This window comes from Manis pentadactyla, chromosome 3, assembly GCF_030020395.1.
Source record: "Manis pentadactyla isolate mManPen7 chromosome 3, mManPen7.hap1, whole genome shotgun sequence".
Taxonomy (NCBI): Eukaryota; Metazoa; Chordata; class Mammalia; order Pholidota; family Manidae; genus Manis; species Manis pentadactyla.
Window position 1 is genome coordinate 31,848,509 of NC_080021.1, and position 27,130 is coordinate 31,875,638.

At 34.8% G+C, this 27,130-nt stretch overlaps 1 protein-coding gene across 2 annotated transcripts; it reads right to left on the minus strand.

Moving 5' to 3' along the window:
- Positions 1-1,973: 1,973 nt before the first annotated feature.
- On the minus strand, positions 1,974-22,867 carry EBAG9 (estrogen receptor binding site associated antigen 9). Of its 2 annotated transcripts, none has more exons than XM_036876483.2 (7): positions 22,658-22,867; positions 13,485-13,582; positions 10,585-10,663; positions 9,681-9,839; positions 7,949-8,056; positions 5,382-5,473; positions 1,974-2,506 (listed from the first exon to the last, which is right to left on the minus strand). In XM_036876483.2, exons 2-7 carry the CDS (start codon positions 13,565-13,567, stop codon positions 2,386-2,388), a joined length of 642 nt encoding a protein of 213 aa, XP_036732378.2. In that variant the 5' UTR covers positions 13,568-13,582; positions 22,658-22,867; the 3' UTR covers positions 1,974-2,385. The 2 variants fall into 2 exon arrangements, with proteins under 2 accessions (XP_036732378.2, XP_036732377.2); XM_036876482.2 differs by lacking the exon at positions 22,658-22,867 and adding an exon at positions 22,113-22,387.
- Between the last annotated feature and the right edge of the window lie 4,263 nt (positions 22,868-27,130).

A 27,130-nucleotide genomic window follows, 5' to 3' on the forward strand; every position in this document is an offset into this window, starting at 1 on the left:
CCCGGAGCACCCCTTCAGTGTACATCATCGAGAAAACGTAAGCTTTCTGGAACATTGGCCGAGGTTAGATTTGCACTATAGTGGTAGTGTACAGAATGATGTTGGAACCTTGATCCTGGTTTCACTTTCCACAGCTACCATACCTTCTTCCCAATCACTAATCTTTATCCAAGAATAGTTACTGCCCTGACCAGAGGTGAATGCATGTCAAAACTGAGAATTCAGATATTAAATTTTAAATAGTTCTAAAATGTTGACTCAATTAAATATGCTACTTTTAAAGAAAAGCCTAAGGTCAACTAGAGGATACCCCTAGCTGAAACTTGGTAAAAGGAAATGGCTCGAAACCCTGAAGTGCATGTATAAAAACAAAATAAGTTTCACATGTCTTTGATTACTTGGTATCTCAATACACGAAATGTATAATTCAAGTAACGGATAGAACTAATTCTATCTATGCCTTTTTACTTATACTAATAAGCTTCTAAAACTTTTAGCTCTTTGTTAAGAAAACAAAACAGAAATCATAAATTTAGAAGGTAAAAGAGCCAGTTTGCTACCCTGAAGTGTTCATCATGTGCATTTAACTCCATGACTTCTTCTAGGACCACAATATACCCAATTTAAAACAGGAATTTAGTTTTATATAGCAAGAGTTAAAAAATTCCAAAATTGTTATTTATTCTTTCCATGAGAAAAATCTTCCTAATTAGTCATACAAACTGAAATTTCTAACCAGTCTTTATTTCTAAATAAACAAAAATAAAAAAGCTGAACAAAAACCAGAACCACACACATGAAAATCATGACCAAAGCAGATTTAAGTATTTGTCAACTAGATGGCGAAAAGCAGTAAAATTTACTGTGCTAATGGAGAGGTTATCCTTTATGAACTCCAAATTTAGAAAAATCATGTAGCATTCCCATAACTAAAACTAAATACAAATAAGGGAAGAGAATACATTTATTATTAAAAATTTGAGTCTAATTCTATTTAATTGGGAGTTTAGTGGCAGAAACTCTAGTTAACATGGTAACTGAAAAGGTGGCTTGGGGCTGTAATAAGAGGCTTTTTACAAAGTTAAATTTCAACTGATTCCATAGTCACATTTCCTCTGGAAGCTTAGGCTAAGGACTCAGGGAACTCCCACTGTATAGTTTGTGATTTTACTATGAAATATCCTTGTAATTCAAATATATCAGCAGTATTTGTCTTATAGAGTATCTATGACATCTTAAAAACTCACAGAATGTTACTTTTGGGCAATAACTTTTAAGAAAGTAAAAATCTTTAAAAATCCTAAAGCCATAGAAAATCAGCTAGAAGTATTTTAATTATGGAAAAAAATTTAATGGGATTTTAAACTATCAAATCTGTTTTTCCCTATGAATATAGTATGTATCCATTTCCTTAAAACTATTTTGGGAGTCAGTCAATACCCCAAAATAAAAATATTACTATTCCTATCTTGGTTTATAATTCAATGAATCAATATTACCTTAACTAACACCACCAGTTGAACTGAAGGTTTTCTGCATTTTTAAATTAATGGCTTTTGCAGGGGAGGAACTAAGTTACTTAAAGACACCATACATCTTAAAATCTACAACAAAAGGGAAAAACTACTAATTCTAGTTTTTAAAGGTCACAAGTTAGAACAGTGTAAAAAAAATTTATCATTTTGATTGATTTTCAATATGTTTATACATGCAATATAAATTACAAGTATGTATAACATTATACCATGTAAAACAATGATGTACAAAAACTTTATGATAAATAAAATTATTGCATTTAATGTCATTTTCTTGAAAACCAAAATCATGAAATTCCTTAATGTTGTATCAAACATACACAATTCCAGTTCCAACGAGAGGAAACATAGGCCAATATCAGCTTCTGACAACAAAAGTTAAAAAATTCAAGCTCTGCAGTCTGTCTGATTTAGGTCAGATAACCATGGAAACAGAAGAATATTTAAAATTATTTATTTTATCATTATGCACACTGAAGGAAAGCATTATAGACAGCAGAGTTCTTTCCCATCATAAAATTATTTACACCCATTTACTGAGCTAGAAACACTAGCTTGAAGAGGTACTGGTATATTCCACTTGTAATAATTTCTCTGCAGCAAACAATTGTCCTACACTTGGAGCATGTTGAAGAAAATATTGTCTCATGTCTTTTTTTTGCTTTGAGTTTCAATCATTGAGAATTCAAGATACTTTGAGAGATTTCTTGTGTCCTGGATGATCTGATGAATGCATTAAAATCAAACAGTGTTTCTGTAATCTGAAAATACTCTTAAGTCCATATAAATGTTGCTTGGGTTGTGGAGCACATATTCTCCTACTGGCACTATGACATTTGAAGAACATTTGTTATGAAAGTTTCACACCAATTTTGTTTTGTTCCTTCTTCATTAGCCGCTGTGCTTCCTTTTCCATTTTCTTCCTTTGTTGTTCTGCTGCTCTCTTTTCTCTGTCTGCTATCTTCTGCTGCCTGAAAATAAACATATTCATACTTTTCTTTTAGAAAATACCACTAGGTTAAATGGCAAATAAATTCCAGAAAGAAATAGCACTGCCTTTTTACTGTCATCAAATGTAAGTTTAAAAAGTCTTCATTCTTCTCACTGCTTTAAAACCTTCAAAGATTTTCAAAAACAATTTCTTTTAGCCCTTAGAACATGACTTGCAAACAAAAAAGCTATTATCTCTACCTTACATTAAATAAGTAAAATGAGGCACAAAGGCTAAGTGACTTGCCAAAAGTCAGAAGATTTAAGGACAAGAATGAGGACCCACATCTTCTGACCCTCTTCAGATTATTTTTAACTAAAACACTACTTCCATTGGACTATATCTTCTTTTTTGATGACACTCAGAAAAGACTGATATGAACATTAAATCTCCTATTATTACAATTGTTAAAAACAGTCAGCTAAAGGATACCAATAACATAAGTGCAGAACACAATGCAAAAAGAAAATAGAAACTTAAGACATGCCTTCCAACTGGAAGCTAGAAGGATTAACATTTGACATGCTCTACTAATGGGAAGAATGGGGGGTATTTACTAATTATACCTAATGGAATACTTTTCTCCTTCCTCGCCCCTCCCTAACTCCACTGACCTAGAATCACTAAACTTCTCTATCTTTATTGAGTAACTTGTGTGGAGAGTGGGGTGATGAAAGAGGAGGACAGAGAGAGGAGCAAAAGTGGGTCCTGGGTCTGAGGTTTAGGATAGGAGAAACAAGTCAAGAAGCACGCAAGGTTCAGGAAGGAAGCTGAAGATCACAGCTGGGCATGGGATTGGCAACACCAGGTTATTTACAGAAAAATCCAGTATGGATTACTTATATATATATATATATATATGATAGCTCAAAGCAGATGCTAATGTGTGAAATGTATACACAATTCTTAATTATATATAAATGACAGTGAGCAGAAGTATGGATGAGAAAAATTCAACCAAGTAGAGACTTTGGACAACATTTTGACCTTCACCATGAACTAACTGAAGTTTCAAAAGAATAGCTGAAAAAAATCTTTTCACTAGGTTTGTTCACTTTCAAGCAAAACTGATCATTTGAACCAAAAAAATGAAAATGTCAGTGGCAAAAGGGAGATAGGAAAAGAATTATAAAGAGCTGGCTAGGTTACAAACAAATATGATAATCAAATTTTGACCTGGGTACTAGCTGAAATATAAACATCAACAATTAATGTTCCTGGCACAAGAGGCAATTTACATATTACTGAAAACAAAATACATTTTCCCTATCCAGACACATGCCTAGAACAGAATCTTCTTCCTTAATGATACTGACCATACTGCTGGCAGGATTCTAAGGAGGCAATGGAAAAAAGGCTGGGGTAAAGGATATGGAATGTGAAAACACTTTTAAAATTCTCAGTCTTCTTCTGGGGAAGTAACAGTGTATGGAAGCCTCCATGTCTCCGACTCTACTTATGCAACACGCAGCGACACGAAGCATGCCTAAGACACTAACTTCAAGGTGGGGCTTGGTCTGGTTTTGCTCAGGGTGCAAAAGGATAGGGTGGTGGGGAAAAGAAGGCTTTTGTACAGAGAATGTTAAGATACTTGTGAAGTCATAAACTCTCTATATAGTGCTATCATTAAAATTACTGGATTCAAATTGAGAAGCCCCTTTATCCTTGCAGCTAATGGCACTGATAATCACTATAATCCCCAAAATGTTTTAAAATACTCCAACTTCTATGACTTATGGAAAAAAAAACGTTAAAAATAAAAAGATGACATAGTTTTTGATGGTCCATGTGGCATAAATGTTGTCATTTACAATTTTTAAAATATTTGTTTTGTAGTGAATTATGACCAAGTAGAAACTAAATATTTTTAACCCTCACAACTTTACAAACTTTTAAAATGTGACCCCCCCTTAAAAAAAAAATGCTGAAAATAGGAACAAGACAAAAAAAATTTTTTAAGCCAGCTCTAACTCCCAGTTACTTAACTGCACCCTCTGCTGGCTGTTGGGGGTAACTGTAATTTATTGGTAAGGACAGGAAAGGAAAATACAAAAATGAAATCAGCTGTTTCATTAGGGTAATTCATTTTCTATCACGATTTCAAAACAATCTTTTAAAGTAAAAAAAGATAAACTACATTGTTGTATTTTACTATATCATTTTAATAATGCAAAGGTAATACATTTAAATATCTGAGTTTCATCAATTATGATATTCACAAATTCTTTTAAAGTAAATTTTCAAGTTTCTTGCTCACAAAAACAAAGAAATAACATAACAACCAAAAAACAAACAAAAAAAATGTGAAAACCTCCAGAATGCTATTTTCTTTTCTGGAGAATTGGCAATACCTGACATTATTTACCTCATGTCTACTGATTTATTTATATAAATGTAGAGTGCTATGTAAGTTATTTTCATTCAAATGTGCAGTGCTGGGCACTATACTAGACCATGGGGAAACAAAAATAAAGGTATAATTTCTGACATAGAGGATATACAATAGTGGCTCACATTCCATATTAGGACATTTCAAGAGTATGTCCTATAGGGAATGTAAGTACAAAGCATATAGCATAATATGATGCATATACGTAAAAGATCTCATTTGCCATTAATAACATTATTATTTTGTTTCTATAATGGTTTAAATTCTTGGTTTCTGTGAGGTTTTAATCATAAGAAATAGAATATGTAGTCTGAAATACAAAAAGTTTCCCATATTATCTAAGGTTCAAGTGAGAAAGAATGAAGAAAAATGTAACACGGCAGAATAAGCTTTCTTAACCTTAAATGCAGTAATAACAAATCTAGTTTTTCTACTCAAGTTACAATCTAAATATTACTCAAAATACCTCAGAACTTCTTCTGCTTGCCAGGCTGCATCTTCTTCTTCTTCCCATGCATTGGTATTTTCCTGCCAGGCATCTAAGTCACCTAATTCAGGCTACAACAAAAAATAAAAAAAAATTACGATAGTGAAGAGCTATCCTTTCTTCACTCAGCAGTCAACAAGAATGTCTTTTAAAACATAACTCAGACCTTGTCACTCCCATGTCTTCTCTACATGCTCACAACAGCCCATACAGGGCTTAAGCGCTTTGGCCCCTGGAACTGAGGCGTTTCCTGTAATGCATGACTTTCAATATTTAAGTCCTGGGCAAGTCCAGCTTTCTTCCTATTTCACATTTCAAAGGACTTTCCTTTTATATTAACTTTTATTTATTTATTTATTTTTGCCTACTGTACTTTGGTATGGACAAGCAGAGAACACTTCTTTGTTTCTCTCTTTTTAGTAAGAGGAAGGGGTAGGGGTAGGGAAAGAGAAGAGAGAGCCTGACCCCAGACTGAATTAGGGAGCCTGACTGCACCACTCTGTGCCAAGGAGATGAGCTGGAAGAGCGGGAGTTTCCAAACGAGCACAGCCATTGTCATTTAAGCATAAGTAACCACAGACTTTTCAGCGGCACTTACTGTCTGGGTCCCAGGCAAAACTGACTCTTCCTCACAGTACTTCTGCACGGTGGTTCCCTTAACCCCACCTCCTTACCTGAGACCATCATGCTGACCACTACCTTCCACTCTTCCCCAGGCCAGACCGCTAAAAGTTCAGTTTTTTCTTCCCCTTTTGAGCATTTACAACTAAAAATGAAATGTTTTCTTCTCTTAATCATAAATTTAATACATCTTTGTTTAATAGAAATTTCTGATAGTAGACTAACTAAACCAAAGAAAAGGATTTTTAAAACTACTAAAAAACAAAATACAAATGACCTTCTTGAGAAGTTGTAAGAATTTATTCTCCGTATATATTTTTAACTTTATAATGAAAATACATCAGTGTTATGATAACTTATAATTACAATTAGGTGGCCAATATTTAGTAATTCACTGGGTAGATCTGAACCACTTTTACCAATATGGATCAATCATATATGAATAAAGTTTAAGATTTACAAATATAAAATAAAAAATTAAACACCATGGCACTGTGCTATTTTAGACAACTGTCTATGCTGCTATTATGTTCTCACAGCATCATGTTAACTACATAGGAGTTACAAAACCTTGTGATATTTATGTGTGATCATTTACTTAATATTGTGCCTCCCCCACTAGAATGCATTTTTCTGAGGCAGGCAAGAAAAATAAATGTTTTGTTTACTTTCCAGTATATTACAAGCAGCTAGCACAGCATCTGGCATTGGTAGAAACAGTTTTTGATCAATAAATTAAAAACATACATCAGGATGGGTCCCTTGGAGAGAAGGCACTCAGAAGCATCTGTGTAGTTTAAACTAGCAAATAAGATAGACAGACAGGCAGACGTGGTGCTTAAAACTGTCTGCAAATTCTTTGACGTTCCTTCCTTCAAGAGGTGGACCTTAATTCCTCTCCCCGTACATGTGGACTGGATTTAGTGACTAGCTTCCATTGAATAAATAATGTGGAGGTGACAGTGTGTCACTTATAAGACTAAGTTCTAAACAGGCACTGTGGCTTCGTTCTATATGCTCTCTCTTTTTCTCAGGGATCGCTGGTTCTGGAAGTCAGTGGTTACATCACAATTCAAGCAGCCCTATGGAGAAGTTCAAGGCAAGGTACTGAGGCTTCATTCAACCAACTAGCATTAATTTGCAGGCCTGTAAGTGAGCCACCTTTGAAATGAATCTTCCTATTCCAGTCGGCCTTCAGATGACTACAGACACAGCTAATGACTTGTCTGGAAAAATTAGAAACCCTGAGCCAGAACCACCCAGTTTAGAGATCACTGAATTCCTGATCTACAGAAACTGTGTGAGATAAAGATGTTTACTGTTGTTTTAAGCCACTAAATAAGCTGTCATGCAACAGTAGATAACTAATACAATCAATTAATCAACAATTAATAATCAATAATTAATCAATCAAAGCATGCTTAAGCTTATTAGGTCTGAGGAGAGGTATGGACAATGGTGTTTTTAAAAAAATTCAAAGCTGATTCTCATATGTTTCCAAGGTTGAGAACCACAGTTACATACTTTCCTCACTACTTTTGTCCTTACAACAGTTGCATTTACGTAAAACACATTTTAAATCCAATTGCACTTCAAATGTAAATATAATAAGGAAACAATTCTTAACTCACTTAAAAATAGCCTGCAATTAGGGTTAACTTTTAGTGGTAATCTCTTTAAAGGTCATATTTTTAAATTACATCTTGTCTCTTTTATGTGTATGGGACTCTGTTCACAGTAGCTGATGCAAGTTATAATCTCATAAAAGGGTAAAATTGGTGAAACTCCAGAATAACCTCTCTCACTCTCCTAAACCTGTTTCAAAGTCACAGAAACATAAATACTATCTTTAATTCATTTTAATTTTTTCTTCTTCCTTAAACAGATAAAAAACAAGTCTTTACCTAGATACCATTAATACTTACAGATTGATGAATAAAAGGCATATCTTGTGCAGCTGCTAATCTACTAGAGAAACCTGTGCTACCATCGGGGATGCCAAAATTTAATGGTTCTCTCTTCTTAATAATGATCTGAAAGAGTAATTGAATATAGAATTATAGCAATATTTTTCACATCATTTTATAAAAAGAGACAAAATAATTACCTGACCAAAGCATTTTATAATTATTTAAAATATGCTCTTTCTTTTAAAACCGACAAACTAATGTTTTTTAAAAATAGTCTGTAAAGAGCACCAAAATTCCTAGGTGATTGTCACATAAATCTGTTAAATACTAAGAGAACTATTTTTTCTCCTTCCTCCTTCCCTACTTTCCCTAGACCCCCAAAATACAATTAGGCACTTTTGGTTACTGTATTAAATAAGAACATGTGTCATATCCTATCAAAATTATAACTAGCTCTCTAAGCATGTGGATACCTATGAATGCATTATCTCTTCCAGCCCAGTAGTATTGGCTTTGTAGCTTAAAAGCATTTTCATTCTAATTAATTTATTAAGGTACTATCAAAATATACTGGGTTCCTAGTAAGAGCAGTAATATATTTCCAAACTAAGATATTCAACTAAGAAACTCACTTAAACTCCTTGAATAACACAAAACTTAATGCTTTTCAGCATTGAGATATTTGGATACCTTAACAAAAACAATTATGATTACAGAATGTAAATGTTATCAGCCTTGAAAGTGTAAAAATAAATGTACAGCTGAATGTACCTCTGAATGTAGAGCTGATACTGTCTGGTTGGTAGAAGAGGGTGAGAAATGCTATTACAGAAGTGTGGAATAAACTATAAACTATGTCTTCATTTTATAAAGTATATAAGAAACATTTTCTATGCTTGATTGAATAAGAAATGGAATTCTAAGTAAGTTTTTTTGAAACAGAGTAGTGAGGTGGACTGGAAAAATAACATTGTAACATTTGCAAGAGGGGTCAGAGGTCCAAGAGTGGTATAAAATAAGCCCTCACTTACCCAAGTATGAGGTCAATGGATAACACCTGAAAGTGCTAAGTCAAGACATACCAATATAAGCATACTACATATAGAAATGATGAAAAACACTAGAAGCACCAACAGAAAGCTATGAGTGGCTGCTTCTGAGAAGCAGATCTGGCTATGAAGAGTGATGGGGCAGGAGTCTGTTGCTTTCCATTAGAAGCTCTTCTATATTCTTTGACTTAAAAAAAATGTACATGTACAATTTTGACAATAAAAAAGGAAAATACTCAGCTGTTGTCCTTTTCCCACTAATTTCCTGCATCTTTACTTGACCTTCCACATTTATTACTTAAGTTCTCAGAGCCTTGTATCACTTTTAAAATGGCTACAAATAATAAAACTACTTATCAGTTTACAGATATCACTAAACTGTGAACTCTTTTAAGGTGAGAACTGTAGCTTATTCAGCTTAGTCTCCAGAGCAGAGAATGGAGTCTAGAATCTGTCGTGCAATAGGATTTTAATAAATGCTTAGATATAAGTTTAAAAGACTTGGGGTTACAGCTTCCTGGATCTATGTTTAGGTCATTTGAAGTTTTAACCTTTAATGTGAGAGAAAACATAACCAATTGATAATTAGAAATAGGCTTTCTGACAAATACTAATTATACTGTCTAACTTTAAGTATAGGAATCTGAAAAAAAGCAGTTAAATATTTTAATCACTAAACACATCAATCTTTAACATACTTTCTGAGTTTTCCTTATAGTTGGTGTCATGTCCTTAAAATAGTCAGGTTCCAACTGTCCCAAAGCGTTTTGTTGTGTTGCCACATTCCCATTCCCTCCTTCAATCTTTACACTTGTGGGTGCGTCTTCATCCCAGGAAGTCCACTCTTCAACATCTGTCTAAATTTAGTTCATCAATATGGTCAGGCATAAAGGAGTAATCTAATTAAAACTTTTAAGGAAAACGGGCTTTCTAAAACATTGGTTTTAAAACTTTTTGACCAACAGGGAAATATAAATTTTATACCACATACCAAAACTAGATCAAAAGTTAAAAAAAAATACTTTGTTTATTATGAATTAGACATTCAGTTCTACCCATTAAAAAACAAAAAGCAAAAGTAAATGCTTTGAAAATAACTGATGTTAGAACTGTAGCCCACAGGATTCAAATTTGCAACCTAAACCTAACCAGGTTGATCACCTGATAAAATTAAAAATATCAACATTTTTGCTAGGATTTAAATAAGACAGAGTCTTAAACATAAATTTTCAAAATATCTAAGAAACAACCCAAAATTACTCAAATTGCACAGAAAAAGCCAATTGACATGTGCCATCACAAGATGACATAAATGTTGGAATTATTTGCCTAAGACTTTAAAGTAGTTATAAAAATTCTCCAACAAACAAAAGCAAACATGCTTGAAACCAATGGGGGGAAAAAATTGAAAATTTCAGCATAATAATAGAAAATAAAATGAAGAACCAAATAAAAATTTTAGAATAAAAAGCATAACAACAACAAAAAACAAGCTGATCCTGACTACCAAAATGATTTCATTACATACTGGTAGTCTGCAATCCAGTTTGAAAAAAGATTGTTCTGGAACACTTACCCAACCTTAAAAAAGAAAAAAAGTACCTGTTTAGGAACTGATGAATAATCAACTGTAGTTGGCAAAGTTATTTGATCTCCACTTAATTTTCGTCCTCTGCCAGATCTAAAACAAAAATGAATAATTTACTTCAAGAACTACCAAAACAAGCATGGACAAAAGCACTATGGACAGTAACTTAAGGCTTACAAGAGAAGATAAAGCTTATAAGAAATTCTTTCCAATTTTAGAATTATTTATTTGAATAATTAACAATTGTTCATTAAGATATGAAAAGAAAAGGCAGGCATCGGATATCTTTTAAAGGTTCTTAAAATCTTGGACAGGATAACATACTGCTTTTTTGGCTTAGGTCTCAGAATTATAGACAAACACAGGAGGAATATAAAGCCAAAAACAAAAATGCAAAGTGGTTTCAAACCACGCATTTTAGAGTTCTATGAGTTCTGTGGGGTAACCACTGGGATATCTATGCTGTTTTAACCAGGGTGGTTTGGTTTTTGTTTGTTTTACATATTTGGTTTCTTGGTAAGATTACCTATTTTCAAATTTAAAAGTTTGAGAATAACTGGGTTGAACTAAACTATAACTAATAAATTTTAAGGATTAGAAGGAAAAACATTATATATTATAACTCAGTTGTTAGGAACATGGGCTATGGAATATGTATAAACTATGGTTTTCAATGCTACTTCTATTAATTATGAGTCTAGTTAGAATGACCTAACCTCTCAGCTTTAATATCATCTGTAAAATGCAGGTATTCAAGCCTCCTATTGTAGGGTTGTTGTGAGGATTTAATTAAGTGACATATTTAAAGCAGCTAGACACTAGACAATACCTTCTATATAATAAGACATTTAAAAAATGGTAGCTATTATAAATGATTAATCACTTGCTTCATTACAAAGCATCTACTTAGAACTAATTGGTAAAGTCAGCTATTTTTATTACAGGATTAGAAATTATATTTTATTTGTTTAAAGGATGAATGGAAAAATAATACCCTCCACTACTAAATTTATGATGTAAACTTGGTATATTTTAGAACACATTATCTAGGTTCCTTCTGACACTTAAGAAAAGCTTATTCTAAAAAAGGGTCAGTTTTCTTTAAACTGAACATTCACTCAATCCTAAATATATTTACATTGACAAAAGAAATATCCTTAATATTTTTTAAATAAATGCAATTTACTATACTAAAAGTAACTCATATGTAACAGAAGTTTTAAAATACATATGTAAAGAGAAAAACACCTCAAATATATCACCACTGTTAACATAACTACTTCTTTAAACCTCTGGCCTTCTGGCAATTAATACCCATTCTTATCCTGCCTTACCTAGTGAATTTCTGGCTATTCCTCTTCATGTTCTGATGATTTACGCACTTCACTTTTTTCCTACTTCTCAAATCCTGTCCTCTTCCTGCATATCAATAATTACGTAAATTTTTCATTTCTTTCTTGACCCTTCTTCCTCCAGTGATCATTTCCCCTCTATTTCATCCACTCATTCCCATTGCTATACTCCGGACCTTTTTTAAAAAAATCCCAGACCACTCTATCTAACAATTCAATGCCTGTTAATGCTCAGAGTTTTAGTAGCTATAAAATGCCCACTGAGCCAGAGAGTGCATATCCTTACCTCCCTCACTGGTAGGTGGCCATATGATTAAGCTCTGGACCATAGGCTGCAAACAGAATTGCTGTGTACAACTTCCAGATCATTTCCACTAAAAAGCAGAGCTCATTGCCCTCTTTTAGCCTACCCCACTCTTGGTGTGCTAGTACTTTTCACCCCAGGCCAAAAGAAATACCTAACAGTTCCGCTGGTTACGTAGTTAGGCAAACAATTAGTATTTATATATGTCCTAACTGCTTAGTAGCCATGTGAAAAAATACTACATATAAATTTAAGGAAAATATATTTTTATTTCATTCTTAAATAACCATAATTACTTAATAATGGAATGTGTGTGCCTGTCAGACACTTCACAGCTTCTCCAGCTTCTCCAGAATCAGACTGGATACCACCACCCTCATTTTCTGTTACACATTAATTTTGGTTCACTACTTACTTTTAATCACAACCTAAAATCCTACCTTTGCAAAGACAGGTCACCAAAAATGCAAGTAAACAAAAGTGTATCTCAAACATTCAAGACAGCATCAAAAATAATGCTGCAATATCTAATGTTTCAGATGTGAACTATTTTGAACCAGTAGTTTCTGCAGCAATTAACAGCATCTGACTATCTATCACATTCACTGTGTTTTACTGGAAAATTTAAGACTTCCTATGGCAGCCCTGAGACATTAGTGTGAAGTCCTGATGTGCCTTAGCACAGAGCTTAGGAACTGTAACTCTAGGATATGGTAGTGTGAAAAAAAAATAGCAAGAATTCCAATCTCTTAATGAAGCAGGATAACTTATCTGTCCTGGATTACCTGTACATAAAGGAATATTATTTAAAAGGAAAAAAAAACCTATTTTGTTTGGAGTTTCTCTGTAAGGCTTTTTAAAAATATAAAATTAACATTCATATTATAGTATATAAAGAAATACCTATGCCAAATCCTACCTAACCATCTTAAAACATTCTGTTAATGAAATAATTATGTAGATTCCCTGATGATTATAATGAAAGGTGGTTTGCTTATTTTCTGAAGTTCTATAGTACTGAGAATGTCATTTTAGCAGAATATGTACGAATTTGAAAGAACAAAAGAAACTTTACTTTCTAGATTTTAAGTAGAGAAAAAAATATAAGAAATACTAGAGATTAGTGAATAACTAATGAAAGCAATAAAAAAACTTAGCTTAGATATAGATATAGTCTGTCCTGACCTTCTGTAGCTATAAAGGTATCTAAAACAAATAAGAAGGTAAACAGGTCAATTAGAACACAAAATTTTTTTACCTGCATATTAATCTCTTTAGGAAGGAGAATACTGTTGCTAGGCAGGTACAAACTTTAAATAATCGAAACTGTGTGATAGCCATGGTGGGAATCAAAACCTGTGGAAAAAGCACAAAAATAAATACTTTAAGTTGATTTCATAAACTATACTCCCATTCTGAATCAAGCTCAAAAGTCCTATTATGAATGGTGAATATCAGACATATTTTTACTTTTCTTTAGAAATCACAAATAATAACAGTAAATTTTAAAAATAAAATGTAAATCTTATTGACAATTCGAGAAACTAGATTTTTGAAGAGTTTTCAATAATTGAGTGGAAAAAAAACTTCTTGAACTATTCTCAGGATTTTTTTTAAAGTAACTGTACTTATCTATTTATGATTTATTTTCTATTAAAAAAACAAAAATCAAAAAAGTTTAAGAGAACATATACTGAATCTTTTGTACCTTTTGAAGTTTGAACCATATGAAGATAATAGTACTGTTCAAAATATTTTGAAATGTTTAGATAGATATATTTTATTACATATATTTTATAGACAAGGAAATAGAATTAAGAGAGGTCAAAGAACTTGCCCAAAGTAACAAAGCTGATAAACTAGACATAACCATAGAGATCATCTAGTCTAGTGGTTCACATAGCTGGGGATCCTTTAATAAAATAATGATACCTGGACCTACTGCTAGTAAATCAATTATATCATATTCTCTGAGTGGCAAGGTCCAGTTAAGCTAATAAGTCAACATAGAAGATTAAAAATACCCAATATAAAAGGCAGCAGGAAACAAAGTAAAGGGGAACATATAACACATGGGGCAAGTCAAAGACAAATAGCAAGATGGTAGACTTAAACCTAAGCATATAAATAATCTTATTAAATGTAAATTACCTAATTTCCCAATCAAAGTCAGAGATTGTCAAATTGGATAAAAAAGGAAAACCTTATGATATGCTACATACCAGAAATGTACTTTAAATATAAAAACACAAATAGGTTAAAAGTAAAAAGATGGGGAAAAATATACCACACAAATAAAGTTGAAGTGACTATTCCAATGTCAGAGAGTAGATTTCAAAGAAAATAATACTCAAAGCATAAAAATGGTCATTTTATAATAATAAAGGGGTCCATCAACAATACATAATAATTCAAAACATATAGGTCCCTAATAACAGAATTATGCCAATATCATAGATAAGAAATGACATTATCAGAGTATGCAGATATTAAAAGGATACTAAGGAAATATTACAAATTTATGTCTATATTTGACATGAGGTGAAACAAACTCTTTAAAAGAAACAAGTTATAAAAGCACAAGAAGAATAGCTAAACTGAAAATCTCTAAACATTTATTAAAGAAATTGAATATGTAGTTAAAAATCTCCCAAGCCGAGATGGCTTCACTGGGGAAATCTATCAGACACTTAATGAAGAATTAATACAAGTCTACACGAACTGTCAGAAAACTAGAGGGGAGAGAATATTTCCCAACTCAGTTTTTGAGGCCACCATTACACTGACTACTTTACAAAATACTAGTAAATCAAAATCAACAATATATAAAAGAATACTGCATTAGGCTAAGTGGTGCTTAACCCAGGAATGTAAGGTTGGTTTAAAATTTGAAAATCAAATGTAATGCACCATATTAACACACTAAAAAAGAAAAAAACTTATACTCACTTTGGTAGACACAAAAAAAGTACTCAACAAAACCCCAAATAACATTCCTGATACAAACTCACAACTAGGAATAGAAGGGAATTTTCTCAACGTGATTGAGGACATCTATAAAAAACCCATAGTAACCTGAGAATTAATGGTGAAAAATTAGACAGTTACCAAGATTATAAGCAACACAAGCATGTTTACTTTCACCATCTCTATTCAACATTGTAGTGTAGGTTTTGACCAGTGCAATCAAGAAGAAGAATAAATAAAAGGCATCAAGATTGGAGAAGAACTAAAACTAGTTTGTCTATGTAGAAAATTCAATGGAATATAAAATCAACTGTATTTTTATGTTAGCAACAAATAATCACAAGTTGAAATTTTTAAAAAATTGTAAGAGCATCAAAAATATGAAATATTTAGGGACAAATCTGATGGAAAGCCTTGTATCTTGAAAACTAGACAATGCTGCTGAAGAAATTTAAAAGACCTGAATTAACTTTAAACCATCTTTCAGGGATTGAATACTCAATTTTGTTAAGATATCAAATCTCCCCTAAACTGAACTATAAATCCAGTGCAATCCAAATCATAACCTCTGCAGGTTTTTTCTCTAAAACTTGACAAGCTAATTCTAAAATTCATATGGAAGTGCAAAGGATCTTTAATATTTACTAGCCAAAACAACACTAAAAAGAACAAAGTAGAAGGGCTAACACTACCTGATTTCAAGACTTATCATAGAGCTACAGTAATCAAAATGGCATAATATTGGAATCAAGAATGAAAGATCAATGGAACAGAATGGAAAGTACAAAAGAGACCCACATACATATGGACAACTGAAACTTAATGAAGGCAGTTCAGTGGAAAAAGAACAGTCTTTTCAACACATAGCAGTAGGAAAAAAACAGGTATCCATATAAAAAAAAACTTTAATCCATATCTTAAACCATTTATAAAAAGTATTCAAAATGGGTCATAAACCTAAATATAAAACCTAAAACTATAAAACTTCTACAAATAAAAAACAGGACAGAATCTTCATGACTAAGTCAAAGATTTTTTAGATACGACGCCAAAGCACAATCCATAAAAGAAAATTGGTAAATTGGGCTTCATAAAAATTAAGAGCTTTTACAATTCAAAAACACTGTTGAGAATGAAAAGACAAGCCACAGATTGGTAGGAAAATCTTTGCAACGCATGTATCTGTTAAAGAACATGGTTTCCAGAATACATAAGGACCTCTCCAAACTTGGTAAAAAAAACACAAGTAACCCAATTAAAAAATGGGCAAAAGCTCTGAATAGACACTTTGCCAAAGATAAACAATAGCAAATAAGTACATGAAATGATAGTCAACAATAACCATCAGAGGAGTTGGCTGAAATTAAAATACTATCACAAGTATTAGGAAGAATGTAGAATGACTATAACTCTTATACAATAGTAGTGGGAATGTGAAATGGTATAGCCATTTCGGTAAAACAGTTGGCTGTTACAGTTAAACATGAACCACATGACCCAACCATTCTACTCCTAAGAATTTACCCAAGATAAATGAAAGCATATTATACTCATAGAAAAACATGCACTTGAATAGTAGCTTTATTACTAATAGCTCCAAACTGGAAAAAACCCAAATATATATCAACAAGAGAGTGGATAAAATATTTTGGCATACATATACAATAGGCTACTACACAGCAAAAAGGAATGAACTGCTATTGTAAGCAATAGCATGAGTGTACCTCAAAATTATTATGCTGAATGAAAGAAGCCAGACAAAAATGACTATCTATCCTATGATTCCATATAGTTTTTTTAAAAAGTATAGGAAATAAAACAAAATAAAGAAAAAAATCCAAATCTATAGTGACAGAAAGCAGATCAGTGGTGCCTTAGTAAGGGCAGGGAGGAAAGAAGGATTACAAAGGAGCAAGAGTAAACTTCTGAAGGTAATGGGTATACTTATTATTTTGATTTGTGGTAATAGTTTCATTGGAATGTTTATATTCATCAAAACTGATCAAATTGTACATTTTAAATATGAGCCACTCATTGCATGTCGATTATAGCTCAAAATCTATTAAAAACAATCTATGTTAATATTAATAAGACATTTTTAAGTAATATTATACTTAGGAAGTTTTCAGATTCTGGTTAGAATCTTAAAAGAAGTCATTAATACCATCATCTTCTATTGATTCTTTGCAACTCTTTCTGGAGAGCCAAGTTCCATTAGGAAACTAGGTCAATTAGTACAAGAAACATATTAACAGAATTTCTTAGGAATAGAACTCTGATTTCAGGAAAGCATTTCAACATACTGTAATAGCTAATTCTTACTTTATACCAAGCATTCTTCTTATTGCTTTACAGGTAAAAGCTCATTTAATCTCACAACAACCCTCATTTAATCTCAAAACAGACTTGAAGCAAGTACTATTCCTATTTTAGATAGGAAAACCAAGGCACAGAGGGGTTAAGTACCCTGCCCCAAACCACAAAACTGGTAAGTGAAAGAACTGTGATCTGAACTTAGGGTCTGGTTCTAATGTTTAAGTCCTCAAAGATCATACTCATACTGCCTGTCTATGATTAAACCAAAAGATGTGCTTCTAAAAAGAAATGCTAAGGACTTGGGAACTACTTAAAGCCATGGCAGCCATAGGATAAAAAATTCCCCAAATGGTAAAACAGGTATTATTTTGTTAGCCTTTTAAACATGGTCATTAGATACAAATTTTTCTTTACGCATTTTAAGTACCTACATCATATAAGTACTGCATATATTACCCTAACAATCCCTAATTTTTAAATCTCTTAAAATGAGTTTTGGCTCATATTAAAATGAAATATACTAAGTAACCATAAATTTTCTCATTCAGAGTCTCAAAATAAATATGAGGAGAAAAGGAAAGAAAATTTGTTAATTTGTGAGAGATGATCATTTTTCTAACATGGAGAGAGTGGCTCACAAATTAAATCGTCACAAAAAATCTCACACACACCAGAGAGAAAGAAATGTTTCAGAGAGACAAATGTAATTTCATGTTTTAGCTTGTCAACGGAGGAAAATCACTGTGTAAGCATTTAGAATCATATGATTCCTATGTTGGAGTAATTTTAATGTATCAATATATCATCCAACTTCTTAATTTTCTCAACCAGCAAACTAAGATACACTGAAGTTAACTTTTCTGCTCAAGCTGAGGTAACAAACAAGTAAAAAAGTGACAACTAGTCCATTAGTAACAACCATTAGTTGGTTAATACCAGTATTTTCAACAGAGTGATTCCTTAAAACAAAAAGGGAAAAAACTTAGTTTGATATGTATTGTTTTCCAAAATAAAAAAAAGCATAAACAATATATTTTGACTTCAGTTCTATAGATATTTACTTAAAACGGGATGAAACTTAATGTAAGTAATAATCATCAAGGAACCAAATTAAAAGGACAGCTGTATGTTCCTTCTACTCAAAATTAAAATGCTGATGTGTTTTTGTAAAATTATCTTATATAGGAATAAGATAAACCATAAAATTTATAAACATAACATAAAGATTAAAATCTTCCTGGATAAATATACCATTCCTGTACTAATAACATGCTGTTTCAAAATATATTTCATGTGGATTAAAGCAGAGAGCACTTTGTCTTTAATTACTGGAATGAGAAATAACCTCCTAACGTCTTGAAAAAAGCATGTAAGTGTGTTCTCAACTAGTCAAAATATATATTTATTGAGTAGGTTGAAAATTATATACTGAAAAATGGTGGTCACCTCTGCTGGGGGGGATGGCATGGAAGCATTGCGGAACTAAGATCTGCATCTCAGCCTGAGTGGTAGCAATATATACTTTACTGTATATATTGTTTGTATGTTATACCTTATTATAAAAGTTTAAAAGAAAAATAAAAACAAAAGCAGAAAGCAAGGAAAATATAATGAACTCATGTGGTACCTGACTCTAATTGCTCTATAGCACTACTGCCAGTCCCTTCTAATTCAGGGCAAAAACACACAGCTAGTTCTTTCTATTCCCAGGGTTAGATAGGTAGGAAGGGCAAGCAGGCTCTATAGTAATAAGAGTTCCAAAGGCTGCCTTAGCAATGTTCATGCATTTTTGTCCATGTGGAAGTTGGATCTCCATATGAGCTGAGTGCTTTACTAAATGCCTATGACTAGAGTGGCCTACTGAGAGGATGGAAAGAAGTTACTCTAAAAGAAAGTGAGCCAAGAAAATATTAAGAATTTCACTGCTTGCGTGAAATTAACTTAAGTCTTTCTGTCAAAACCATACCCAATCAGTGATTTAGTAGGCTTCAGACAATGCAACAATTTTGACTCCTCCTTTCTCTTAGCACCTTACATCCAGATAGATAAAAAGACCTTATTCTGTTTCCTAATATTGCCTATATTCTTCCCAATTCCGACTGCAATATCCCTTGCATAAGTCTTTATTACTTCTTGCTGGCTATTGTAAAGTCTTAATTCCATTATTTTTCTCTTACCACACTTAGATTTTATATTTTGTACTGTTATTCTATAAATCTTATTTGCCCTGCATAATCCTTCCCCTGAGGGTCTAACTCATCTGGCATCTCTAGTTATCATTTTCAAAATACGAAAAAGTACTTGATTGCTTCATTCTGAGTAGAATGATCTGAACAATTAAAATGGTGAATAAAAGCTTTATTTTAAAGCTGATTTATTAAAAATTAAACTCTAATGGAAAGTAAGTCTCCCTAAATAAAATTTTAACCAAAATTTTCAAAAAAATTATAAACAAAAAATGATAGCTAGAAAGAGACTATAGATGTGGCATTTGGGAGAACAGGGGACAGAACTGAGGAGATACTCTATCAGGATGTTTTGAAGGGAGAAGACACTTAATATTTAGGTACTGGGGAGAGGAATGAGCCTCAGGAGATACATGAATGAACAATTGAGAATAAATTTCATACAGAGCCTTGGTAGTCATTGTCATCACCTTGCTACAAATACAGTACTGTGTCACTTCAATAAGTTTTTGTCAGTGTGAACTACTTGAATCGTAACTGGAAATAAAATGTAAAGTTTTGTTCTAATAGAGAACAGAAAGTGGGACTATTATTAACAACAGAATAGGATTCTTTCCTAGCAATTAAGAATATCCTCATTATGTGGAAAATTTGCTTTTGTGATTAATGAAAGAAAAGAACTAATATTCATTGACCAGTTACTGTGTGCCAAGCACTATCTAAATATTATCTCAACCCATAAAACCACCTTTTGGTTCATAAAACCAAAATCTCATTTCACAGAATTCAAGCACAGAGAGTGAACATATGCTTCCATGTTCCCACTCCCAGTGACTTCAATTGAAACCTAGGTCTATTTAATTCAAAAGTCAAGAACACCTCACTAAAAAACATTCTTAGTAATTCAATGATGTTATTATAACTTTCAAGGTAAATTTTCCAATCAACTGCACGGAAATGGGGAAAAGGCAATCGTTAACTATCAAGCAACACCTCTGATTTCATCAATTACACTGATTTGCAGGCAAGGATATTCTTTGAAACCAGTATTTACTTAATGTTCCAGTTCAATCCAATGAATATATATATTTAGCATGGATTATGTAACAGATACTACCCTGAGTAATGGAAAATACTACCGATCCCGTACAGAGAAACCCTGTGTTCACTGCTCAAATGTCATTAGGTAGTCACAAAGAAAGGGATTAAGGAGGCAGGGTCCCCACTAATCTTGCTCAGTTTGGTATTTCTAGGTCTTCGGCAATGCCAGCACATAGTAGGTATTCAAATATTTGTTGAATTTAGGGAAATTAACATTCCTTGAGTACTATGTTCAAGACAGACACAGTTTTGGACAATGTGTACTCTATCACTGCACTGGAATTCTAGGACAAAAGAGGTAAGTTTCATTTTTCCCATTTAACAGAGGAGGCAGACAGTGAAACCCAGGTTCACTCACCTAGGATTTAAAGAGACTGACCCCAAAACCCAGGCTCTTCCCACACCATATCTCAGTTATGAAACCTCCTCTTTAGTTTTACACTCATTGCCTCTGTTCGATTTTTTAAATGCCCTGTAGATCACCACTTTAAGTATGCCCATTAGTCTACCTTGCACTTTGAGTGCTTCAGAATTTCTAGAACTAGCATTTTAGCATTTCTACAACTGAGAAATGCTAATGTGATCTAGTTTCAAAAGTAAAATGTCCTTAAAAATTGCTAAGAAAATACAAAAACCTGAGATACAGAATAAGGTTAGGAACAGTGAAGCAACCTATCCTCGGGGCTTTTGGAGAAGACATCTCTAGAAGTCAACAGGAACGACAGCTCTGTTAGGACAACCTTAAAAAGGAATGCTGCATTAGAAACTGGAAGATTAAATGTATCTTTCCTCTGTAATTCCCTGTAGATTGCTGGCGAGATCTTCAGTAGTCACTATGCCACAATTCGTTAAAAAAGCCAAGCCAAAAATCTATGTGGTACACACTAGGGTGAAGAAGTCATCATGACCTGATGTATTTTTAAAACTGTTTTTAAATGTTTTAATACCGAAAGTTGAAAAACCGTATTATCTATTACAGTACAGAATATCCTCAAATTAAGTCTGTAACTCTCTCAGGTAGGGTAAGGAATATCATGAGAGTCCAAAATGATATTGACTTGAACTCACTCAAGTTTGATAAACCACAGTGCGAAAGCACACGAGAAGAGGAACTAGTACTGAATGTGAGGCTGGGTTGGAAAGTCAGAAACACTGTACGGCATCTGGCAACCAAAGTCAGGCCCTCGAATACGTGACAGCACAGACAAAGGCAGAGTAAAGTCTCCTGAGAGACTCAAAAGGCAGGAATTTAATAACTAAAATGCTTTAACGTCAGATTATCCACCCCAAACTGGCTGAAAGAAAAAAAATCATACCCACTGTACAGATGAGAAAAACAAGAGCGTTTTCAGGTTACACAATCAGAGCCATGAGCACGGCGTTTCGTGAAACGCTCCCAATTGTTGGAGGTGGGTGCTGGGTGGGTTGGGGTCTGAATTTTGGGAAAAATCTCCCTGGGAAGGAGCAAAGCCGGTAGAGGAAGGGCAGAAGAAACGGGCGGATTTCCCCGCGGGGGGTGGATCTGGGGGTTTCCGGGCGGCGCCCCGCAGGAGGGTCTCCCACGCGTGAGCGCGGCATGGCGAGGGCTGCGCGCCCGGGGCCCACTCCCAGGCGCAGTTCCTTCACCTCGAAGGTCCCTCTGACCCGGAAACAGTACCCCAGAGTGGCAATAGGCGGCGGTGGGGTGAAACCGGGTGGAGGGGTGAAAAGGAAGGTGGGAGGGCGGGAAGTGCGGGGTGAAGGGGAGGGCCCACTAGGGAAGGGCAGATGATACCCTCAAAAGCCCGGGGTGGGATTAGGGTGGGAGGAGGAGAGGGGGAGGAAAGTCCCTCGCGGGCGCGCGCGAGCCGCACACACTCACCTGCCCCTCCCCCTCCCCGCCCGCCCGGCGGAGGCTCCGAGCTGCCGCGAGCCGCGCGCGCACAGAAAGCGCGCGCACGCGCGCTGCTCGTCGATTCCTCGAGCTCGCGCTCTGCGCGTTCAGTCCCAGCCCCGCTCATTCAAAGCCGGGCGCGCGCTCCGTCGCAGCCGCCGTTGCCGCCGCGCAGCTGCCATGGCCACCCCCTCCTCGGGAAACCCTCCCCCAGACCCTCCCCCTTCTCCCTACTGGAAGGCGGTTCTCGGAGGTCTCCGGACCTTCACTTCCGCACCCCGCCCCGTCTCCTCTTTGGCCCAATAGGGGAGAGGCTGTGAGTCCGGCGACGGGACTGCACCAATGAGCGCCGGGGGGCGGGGAGAGGGCGGGTTGGGGCGCGGCCCGAGCGGCTGGGGCCGGGGTTTCCACGGTGGGTGAAGGAGGGTCTTTTGACCGTTGCTGACTGTACTGACTGCTCGTAGCAGAACGCCTGGGCTCGACCTGTTACCCGGCTTTCAGTACAGAGTGCCTCTGCCCCGACCCTTCCCCTTTTCGTTCTATTCACAGAATCGTCCTACCTGATGGGACCGAAGGAAAGCAGTGTTTAGATTGCAAAACTGTGGGAGATCTGCTCTCTCAGGATGATAGGGAGTGGAAAGGCCACCTATAGGGTGCGAAACGTTGAGTTTAATTAAGGATTCAGCCTCCTCCAAGTAATTTTTTAAGTTTCTTTAATTAGAAGTTAAAAACGGGCATTTCAACTTGTCCCTGCATTTGTTCGAAGCTTGCAGCCCAGAGTAATCATTCTCCCAAACTTGTGTTCTTATTTTCTATGGTTCTATGAAGCTGGATTCTTTTTTCCTCCTTTTTATCCTTTATGCTGTTAAAAGGCTTAGGGTGCTTTGCTGTTCTGGGCTACGGGCCTTTAGAAAACTGCTGTACTCTTGAAAAGCGTCTCGTGAGGGAGGAGAGAAGTTTATATGGTCAGAGGCTGAAAGCAGTTCATGCACATTGTTTCCCAGCCAGACTTTCTTTTTCTGCCTCTTTTTGGACAAGTATCTTTTTTCTGTCATCCTAACCAGCACAACCTGCCCCCTTGAATTTCTAGTACCTACCCACCGGCCCCATGCCAATCTGTACCACATTTTAATATTTTGTTTATCACCAAGAGGGAAAGAGAATGTTTATTATTCTTGCTCTGGAATGATTCTGTGTAACTTTGAATACGTTATTTCATCCTTGCACCTCAATTTTCTCGTCAGTAAAAATGGTATAATAGTGCGTACTTGATAGATTGGCTAATGCTTGCAAAGCTCTTAGGACAGAGCCTGGTACATAGCAAGCCTACATAGGTAACAGCTGGTACTGCAGCTACTACTATTCTTATGACAGTATATGCCATCATCATTGCCAGTTACCACACCTCCCTAAGTTCACTAAGCCCTCTGTGGTCCCTTAAACAACTGCTCTAACATTGATCTCTTCAAATGCCTAAATTCCAATAGTTCAAAATTTCCAAAATTTTTTTGGATTCCCAAAATCCAATAATTCAAAATTGCCTATATCTTGACTTAAGCATATTTTCAAAATGTTTTTCCTTATACTTATATCTTTGCTGCAAATTATTGTATCCCTATATATTTTTTTATTATTCAGTTTTATTAAATATACCATTTCCGAATGAAACAAAAGGTATTTATTTTTCTAGAAACAACTAGCTAGTGATATTTGTTTTCCAACACAATAACAAACAGGAAAGTAGCTGAAGATCACAAACTTCAAGTCTGGTTTTAAAATATCATCTTTTCTCTGGTTGTTGAGTAGTAATCCATAACTGGGCGTTACGGGTGATACAAGATCCAGTAATTTGGGATCATGCTTGGGGACCACCTCTATGGAAGTGTGCAAATGAAGCCCTGTTCTCTGCCCGAGGCTTGGATGGGGTGGGGGAGAGGGACAACTAAATGTCAAGCAGGAGGGGGATTAGGGATAGCACTTGTGATTCAAAAGATTTCTTTCTGGATTGCTTCTACTGCACGGGGTACAGTTAATTCTACCTGTTCTACGTCAAGACCATTTTGCCCACTTAAAGGCTTCTGATTTGCCTCTGCCCGATCCCTTAATTAACTGCTTGATTTATTTACTCTCATCAGTTTCCAACTCACCACTTAGTCTACCAGTTCAAAGCCTGTATAGGCTTTGTTGTTCGGAGTTCGCCAGCTGGGTCCAAGTAGTGTCTGGTCAACTGACCTCCCATCCCTGCCCAGGAGGTAGGGCAGACTTTGCAAACAGCCCAGTGCTTCCAGAACTCCCCCAACCCAGTTCCCTGACTTTTTACTAAAGGAATGTTGTTTACTTCAAGCACAACATTAGACCTGCTGTTCTGACTTGGACTTTAATAGCTTTTTATTAATGAGCAGCTGTTCACAAATGACTACAGATTATAAAGTTGCATTCATTTCTTGATCAGGTAAAACAAAGCCTTGTAGCTCATAGAGTGACAGTTTTGAACAGATAAATTTGAAAGCAAAGGATTTTCCCAGCTCATAATTTTAATAGATTTTTTTTATTGATCTTTCTATTATAGAGAATTTTGTGTCCTCTCAAAATAATGTATTTTAATATTCTGGAAAATTAGAACTTATTTTTAGTATCTCTAATCACCATTTAATATTTAGAATCAATTGCTTACTAGAGAAACCAAAAAGTCCGAAGCAGCTTTTTTTCTTTTCCGTTAAAAAGAAACTCTTCATGAAGCATTTAAATAAATGTTTTCCATCATAATTATTACTGTGGCATACTTCAATTAGTAGTAATTTTTATTGCTAAATACAGGAAGACCCAAGGTTTAAGAACAATTAAGAGATAACCAAATCCCTTGAGAAGAGGCCTAGACAAGAATGGAGAAAAATAGCGGTGAACTCTTTACTTCAGTTTTCCAGTGTTGTGGTTCAGCAATATAATACCTCTTGGCTAACATCCACATTATTATTAGAGCTATAATATACTTCAGCTCTTTTATGAGTTAAGCAGATGTAATCTGAGCAGGTCTGGCATTCTGAGACCATTTATTATTTTTAAGGGTAAATGTGTTGAGATTCAAACAACCAATGTAACATGTTTATAACATGATAAATATTGTATGTGAATTAAAAACTTAGAAATAAAAACACTGAGCCAGCAATGAAAGCCTAAGCCATTTAGCTACAGCATGATAGACAATGTAGCTTTGACTTTAAACAAGTTTGAGACTTAGTTTTACCAAATGCAAAATTAGGTTAGTAATTCCTCTCTTATGGATTTATTTTGCAAAGTAAGTGGCATAATGTATGTGAAAATGTGTTTGAAACAAAGCAATAAAATTAATGAAAACTTTCAGACATACAGGTTTATTATCTTGATGACCAGAAGAATCTTCTTTTAGCTCACAATAGGGAGCAATGCTTCCACAGAAAAGAGAAGGGGATTTTCTGTCATCAACCAGAAATATACGTTTGACATAACACATTAAAAAAGGTAAGAGAGAATGAAACTGGATCACTGTCTAACCCCATACACAAAAGTAAATTCGAAATGGATCAAAGACCTGAATGTAAGTCATGAAACCATAAAACTCTTAGACAAAAACATAGGCAAAAATCTCTTGGACATAACATGAGTGACTTCTTCATGAACGTATCTCCCCAGGCAAGGGAAACAAAAGCAAAAACAAAAACAAAAACAAACAAACAAAAAAAGTGGGACTATATCAAGCTGAAAAGCTTCTGTACAGCAAAGGACACCATCAATAGAACAAAAAGGTACCCTACAGTATGGGAGAATATAGTCATAAATGACAGATCCGATAAAGGGTTGACATCCAAAATATACAAAGAGCTCATGAACAACAAACAAAGAGCAAATAATCCAATTAAATAATGGGCAGAGGAGCTGAACAGACAGTTCTCCAAAGAAGAAATTCAGACGGCCAACAGACACATGAAAAGATGCTCCACATCGCTAGTCATCTGAGAAATCCAAATTAAAACCACAATGAGATATCACCTCATACCAGTAAGGATCGCCACCATCCAAAAGACAAACAACAACAAATGTTGGTGAGGTTGTAGAGAAAGGGGAACCCTCCCACACTGCTGGTGGAATGTAAATTAGTTCAACCATTGTGGAAAGCAGCATGGAGGTTCCTCAAAAAGCTCAAAATAGAAATACCATTTGACCCAGCAATTCCACTTCTAGGAATTTACCCTAAGAATGCAGCAGCCCAGTTTGAAAAAGACACATGTACCCCTATGTTTATCGCAGCACTATTTACGATAGCCAAAAATGGAAGCAACCTAAGTGTCCATCAGTAGATGAATGGATAAAGAAGATATGGTACATATACACAATGGAATATTATTCAGCAATAAGAAGAAAACAAATCCTACCATTTGCAACAATATGAATGGAGCTAGAGGATATTATGCTCAGTGAAATAAG